We start from the raw sequence: 6643 nt of genomic DNA, 5'->3' as shown, positions 1-6643 counted from the left end.
CTGTGTGGATATCTCGGTGATATTGATATTCTCTCTCTCTCTCTCTCTCTCTCTCTCTCTCTCTCTCTCTCTCTCTCTCTCTCTCTCTCTCTCTCTCTCTCTTTCCACTGAATGATGTGAATATTTATTTTCGATAGAAACCTACCTTTTGCTTGATTTAAATTGTTTTTGATTTACGTGACCTCTTCAAGGACACAATACTCGCGTAAATCGAGTTACCTGTATATATATATATATATATATATATATATATATATATATATATATATATATATATATATATATATATATATATATATATATATATATATATATATATATATATATATATATATATATATATATATATATATATATATATATATATATATATATATATATATAGGAGAGAGAGAGAGAGAGAGAGAGAGAGAGAGAGAGAGAGAGATGAGGCACTTAACCCCTTCACTCCGGTGACGCCGACGTCGGCGTCCGACGGCATCGCCGCATGGAAAGGGTTAGTCCTCTTCTAAACCTCTTAATCCTCTTCCATTTCCTCTTAATCCTCTTCTAAACCTCTTAACAGAAAATGTAAGAGAAATTTAGAGGAGGATTGAGAGGTTTAGAAGAGGATTAATCCTCTTCCATTTCCTCTTGACCCTTTCCATACTGTGACGCCGTTGTCTGTGTCACGGATGGAAAGGGTTAACCCTTTCCTTGTGCGCAGTCTGGATGTGACTATCTCCTCAGGCGCAGTCTGCTACTGGCAGGGAAATTTCAGTCTTTTTCCACCTTGCAGCCGAAAGCTCGTTCTTTTCTGGCTTCCCCTTATATCTCCTGTTCTTCTTAGGCATCTTGAATGTGCGTAATATCCACTAGAAGAATGAAAAGCTCTTGAAAATGATAACACCACCACGACCAGACGTGTGTATGTTTAGTAAGAACACGTGCTTGGGCCAGGCTGGCACTCGCCTTGTAGAGCACCTTGTAGCGAGGCTAGAGGCTTGAGTTTCCAACGAGAACATAAACTTCCCAATATTTCTAAATAAATAGCACAAGAGCTAAAAATAGATATAAGAGGATTTAAAGTCCACTTGCATGGCTTGCCCATGATGTAAACAAATGCCCAGTGGCGTGACATTTAAGTTTTAAATGGCCCATACAGCAAGTAAATTTCCTGCTACGATGCTCAAACTTGGTGGAATGGTAGAGCAGGGGTGCGTGCGTCCTTAATAACATAGCGTACCAAGAGCCACATAAAAAATGGAGAAAATGCAGCTAAAGTTGTGCTACTTTCTAAATGCTATAACTTAGGAACCAGTGAATATTTTTTGATACTTTTATATTAATGTTTAGCTTGACAGTCCTTCTTTCACATCATACCATATTTGCTATGAAAAAAACATGTGCATTTTGGAAGGTAGAACAATAGTTACATTTTCCTTCAGCATAAATATTGAGAGAGAAACTGTATCCTCAGTAAACGTTTATTATGATCAAACCAACCAAAGATATTAATGGGATATATGTCATACATTTAAAAGAAAACAAAAACTATCATAAAAAAGCCTTCCTCTCTACCCATTTGGAAACAATGCAAAGCTTCAAGAAGAATGGGGTGTATGTTTATAAAGTTGTAATATTATAAATCATTGGAGAAAACAAAGGTTGGATTTGTATCAGAGTTGATAAAACATAACACCTGCACTGTAATCATTAACAGTTACCGCATGAAAAATCATAGTCAAGAAGATCATTGTCAGGTTCTACTTCATCTTCTCCAAGTTTCTCTTGTCCTTGTGTTCCTTGTAGCTCCTCTTCTTCACTGATAATTCTATGATAAATATAAAGAAAAACCCTTAAGCACCAGTGAAAACAGCAGTGTTAAAACCCAGTCAGTGTGTTAAAGAGCAGAGCACTCAGAAGTGACACACGGGGCGGTGGGAACGCTCAGACCAGAGTTGCCATTGTTTGCATTTCCAATTTTTGTACATTTTCCCTAATTTACTCTCATGCAATCACATGTTAAAATATTACATCAAGCTAGAATAATGTTGAAATTATTATTGCCGTAAATAAGACTGCAAGACTGCAAAAATGTGATAAAAAAAGAAATGCTGTTATTATTTGGAAACACTCAGACAGCGAGTGGCTGGGTGGCCCTTGGTACACTGTGAAGGTGCACTGAAACACCGAGGCAAAGTGGATGATGATATCATGTTACTTGAGGGGAGTTTCAACCCTAATGCAGTTTGCATTCTGTACCTCATGGTTGATCTCCAGATGGAAGAGGGTTTGGGCTACACAGTGCTTCACTTAACTCAATTTCCCTACCGGTGGTACACTTATGTTACTAGGGGCCTCACACACACATATATATATATATATATATATATATATATATATATATATATATATATATATATATATATATATATATATATATATATATATATATATATATATATATATATATATATATATATATATATATATATATATATATATATATATATATATATATATATATATATATATATATATATATATATATATATATATATATATATATATGGAGTGACAACACTGTTCTACCAAAACACCTGCTGAAAGCATGCCAAAGCATTCGAGAAAGGTGTTCACCTTGCAGAAGAATTCAGATTTTGGAGAAGTTACGTTTTGGGATGAGTTACGTTGCGGTAGGAAGAGCATACCACGTTAATGAGAGCAGAGTTCGCTGTATCTATCATAGTGTAACAGAAATTCTTGCCGCAGTAACTGCCAGTGGTCCAAAAGTGCTGCAAGAGTGGAGATAAAGGCCGTCCTTTTACTAAGCCTTGCGTTTGAGAGCACTCGGGACGTTCCGAGAGTTCCGATTCCATCTCTCAAACGCAGCCCAGGAGTGTTTCTAGGGGAGGCACTAATTTTATATGGATTTTCAAATAGTACAGGGGTCCTGGGTCCCTAACCCCCGTACTATTTGAGGATGACTATATATATATATATATATATATATATATATATATATATATATATATATATATATATATATATATATATATTTATATATATATATATATATATATATATACATATACATATATATATACACAGTCACCTCTCGATTAACGCGAGGGTTACATTCCGGGAGATGTCGCGTTATTTGAACATAATTTCCCCATAGTAAATAATGGTAATAGGGGGTTACGTTCCTGGACACTGGAAAAGTCTGCCTATTTTGGGGATTTTGTCACTCTAACCTTAAAGAAAAAACATTATTAATACATTAGTAGGTCACAGAAACAACAAAAACACATGTTCTCAATTTATTTAAATTTGTTCTTCACCTACGTCGGCCACCGTCCCTCCTCGATCTTGATCATGATCTTGATGTCATAGGTGGCTTGGAATTTCTCCTCAGCCAGGCCTTTGTATCGGCAGCTCCTGTGAAAGAAAACAAAAACACGTGAAAAGTCTTTGTTCTACTCGGGGCAAGGTATCATTCCCTACATCTTGCACACCACATGCTCTCCAGGAACTCTTTCACTGCCTCAATCACTCGTCCATTTGTCTCTCCACTCAGCCCCAGCAGCAGCAACATCCACTCCCTGTGTGCTCAAGCCTGAGAGGTCCACTTTGGCTGTGAAGGCATTCCACAGCATTGCTGTGGCACAGGTGAAGGCCCGCTGACACCTCAGCGTATGGGTCCTCGGGACTTCGAGGAAAAGATCACCGGACGCTACTGCTCTTGTAGCTCAGTCTGACCTCCTCCATAGGACTCCAAGCGCCGCGAGGTGTGGTGTGTGCTGCACCTGGGCCTTGTGCAGCACTGTGAGGGCACCGACCCTCCTGCAGTGCTCCAGACTATCCAACTGGTGGGGGGACATCCTGTCTCGGGTGGTGACAGTGGTGCTGGTGTTGTTGTTGGTGTTGCCATTGCCGGTGTCCCCTTTGTCGTCCCTGCTGCTGCTGTGGTGCTGTTGGTCATTGGCACCGTATATTAGGCGTTCAGCACGAGGTGGCACTGGACGCTACTCATCCATGTAAGGGGGCTGTACTCCATGATGGGCCTTAGGAGTCCATCAGTTTCGAGAAGGTGGCAGACTTGAGGCAGGAGTGTCACTCTCAGGGATGCCTTGTGCGCCACGTTCTTGAGGTGGCGGTCAAAGTTGAGTTTAGAGTCGATCTCCACCCCCAGGATGTTGATGGAGTCCCTAATGGCCAGGGTGTCGTCTCCAAACCTCAGCTGCCCCTCGAGAGCTCTGGCGTCCTCAGCTGAGCGTGATATAATCATGGCCTGGGTCTTCTCAGCAGCAAACGAGACTTGCCACCGTCTTCCCCAGGCCATGATATCCCCAAGTTGGTGCTGTCAATGGCATTTTCGGCCTCCTCCCTGGAGTAGCTGCAGCTCAGCGTGCAGTCGTCTGCGTAAGGTGAGACTGCTGGGAGGCTCTGGAAGAGGTCATTGAGGAAGATGTTCCACAGGATGGGGCCCAGGACTGACCCCTGTGGAACAGAAGTCTCCATGGGGTATGTTACAGACGTGCATCCCCCCACAACGACTTTCAGGCTGCGGCCTCGCAGGTAGCATGACAGCAGCTCCAACAGGTGTCCCGTGACCCCGAGCTGCTGAAGTTTGGCAAGCAGGCTGCTGTGCCACCACACACAGTCGAAAGCCCCTGCAATGTCGAGGGCAGCAATGAGCAAGGGACGGCCTGAATTCAGGCTATCGTGCTAGGCCTAGGACAGCAGGAGGAGGAGGAAGTCAGAGGCAGAGCGTCCCTTTCTTAAGCCATGCTGTCGTGTGGACATAAGGTGGTGCTGCTCTCTCTCTCTCTCTCTCTCCCTCTCTTACACACACACACACACACACACACACACACACACACACACACACACACACACACACACAAGACCCACCTCCAGGAGGACAGCCTTTCAGCGTTTTACTCCGTGAGATCTGTGCTGTGCCAGGAATCAGTGGGATATTTTCCATGATCTTACATCTGAGTCTTTCCCTTCCTTCTCCACTTCCCTCCACAAATCTATTTCTTTATCACAACTAACATGAGGAAATAAAATTCAGCAGACACGTCATCTACACATAACGCAAATTTCTCTATATTCATGAATACATCTCAAAATTATCAATTAATTTATGGTTCTTTATGTACACCATTTAATTCTGCATATTTTTTTATATAATACATGATGATTTTGTTGAGATTATGGCTTAAAACTTGTTATAATCAGTAGCGACATTTGAAATTTGGCGCGCACGGCCAGCCTGGATATGGGGTGGGGCGCGGTTTTCGCCTGGCCGTAGTGAAGGGGGTTAAGCCAACAAACAGGCTTTCTGCTGCCTGCTCCTCCTTGTTTCCTCCTCCTCCTCCTCTTTCTCCTCCTCCTTATCATCATCATCATCATTATCATCATATGAGTATTTCCACCATCATCTCATCATCTCTTTCCATCAGAAGCTAAATTGTTGAGTATAGGCTAAACCCTTGTGTTCCTCCAACAAGGTACTATGAATTACATTAGTCACCTTCTCTAGCAAACAAGCATAATGAATTGTGTATTCTTTATCCTTACAGATATGGACTCAGCTTGAGTTTTAGCCCTATTGTATTATCAGAATTAATTGATTAATTAACCTTGATGTAACTTTTTTATGACAGATGAATGATAATGTGTGTGTGCAATTTTTTCAGATGAACGTGGTGTTCCAATTGCTACAAGCAAAGAAGAGAGAGTCTGAACGCTTAGAGCAGCAAGGCAAACTTAAGTATGAGTATGACTCTGATGAAGACACTGAAGGAGGCACATGGGAACATAAAAGGTTTGTTGTGTACTTGGATTATGTTCAAGCTCATCTTATTACACCTTTAACCCCTTCACTCTGGCGACGCCGACGTCGGTGTCCAACGGGCGTCCGACGGCGTCACCGTATGGACAGGGTTAGTCCTCTTCTAAACCTCTTAATCCTCTTCCATTTCCTCTTAATCCTCTTCTAAACCTCTTAAGAGGAAATGGAAGAGGATTAAGAGGAATTTAGAGGAGGATTGAGAGGTTTAGAAGAGGATTAATCCTCTTCCATTTCCTCTTGACCCTTTCTGTGATGCCGACTTCTGTGTCACGGATGGAAAAGGTTAATATTTAATGTTGAAAATTGTCAGCTGAGTAGTCTAAAACTACCTACTTGCTGTCCTAAAGACCACCTTTCAACTCAGACTCTAGTGAAACTCTATAGTGGAGCAAAAATGAGTTCCAGGGGACAGCATGAGCCAAACAAGATGATACCTCTATAGACACTTGCCTGCACCACAAGTGAGGTGGCCGACCATCAGGCCCCATCAAGAAAGGGAAAGAGGCCGAATGAAAAAGAAAAGAAAAAAATCTGCTTTACATCCTGTAATTTATGTAAACTTACAAATACACCATCCCACTGTTTTTGCAGATTTGCGGATTTTCCCCCGTTTCACTCCTTCAGGCTCAAAGAAATTTTTTGCGGAGCCACTCCAAACATTCTTGGTCCATTTGCGGATGATTTGGCCATTCATGAGGAAAGGACATTGTATACATGCATAAAGCAGCATAAAATATCATAAGCAGTATCATTCTTCAGCTGTTGGTACTACAGTCGGTTCACTCAAATCTGAGG

The 6643-nt window shown here is 41.5% G+C and overlaps 1 protein-coding gene across 4 annotated transcripts in view; it reads left to right on the top strand.

Annotated features, from left to right (window-relative positions):
• The window catches only part of LOC126997342 (uncharacterized), a 51096-nt gene extending 44985 nt beyond the window's left edge, over window positions 1-6111 (top strand). For 2 of the 4 annotated variants that reach the window (XM_050858386.1, XM_050858385.1), the window contains exon 8: window positions 5694-6111. In XM_050858386.1, coding sequence (XP_050714343.1) covers window positions 5694-5996 — 303 coding nt within the window. In that variant the 3' untranslated portion in view covers window positions 5997-6111. The remainder of the gene's footprint in view (window positions 1-5693) is intronic. The other 2 variants (XR_007752044.1, XM_050858387.1) reach the window with 2 other exon arrangements.
• The last annotated feature ends 532 nt before the right edge of the window (window positions 6112-6643 follow it).

Source organism: Eriocheir sinensis, chromosome 12 (genome assembly GCF_024679095.1).
Source record: "Eriocheir sinensis breed Jianghai 21 chromosome 12, ASM2467909v1, whole genome shotgun sequence".
Taxonomy (NCBI): Eukaryota; Metazoa; Arthropoda; class Malacostraca; order Decapoda; family Varunidae; genus Eriocheir; species Eriocheir sinensis.
Note: the sequence above shows the minus strand (reverse complement) of the source record. Positions and strands in the feature narration are given on the sequence as shown.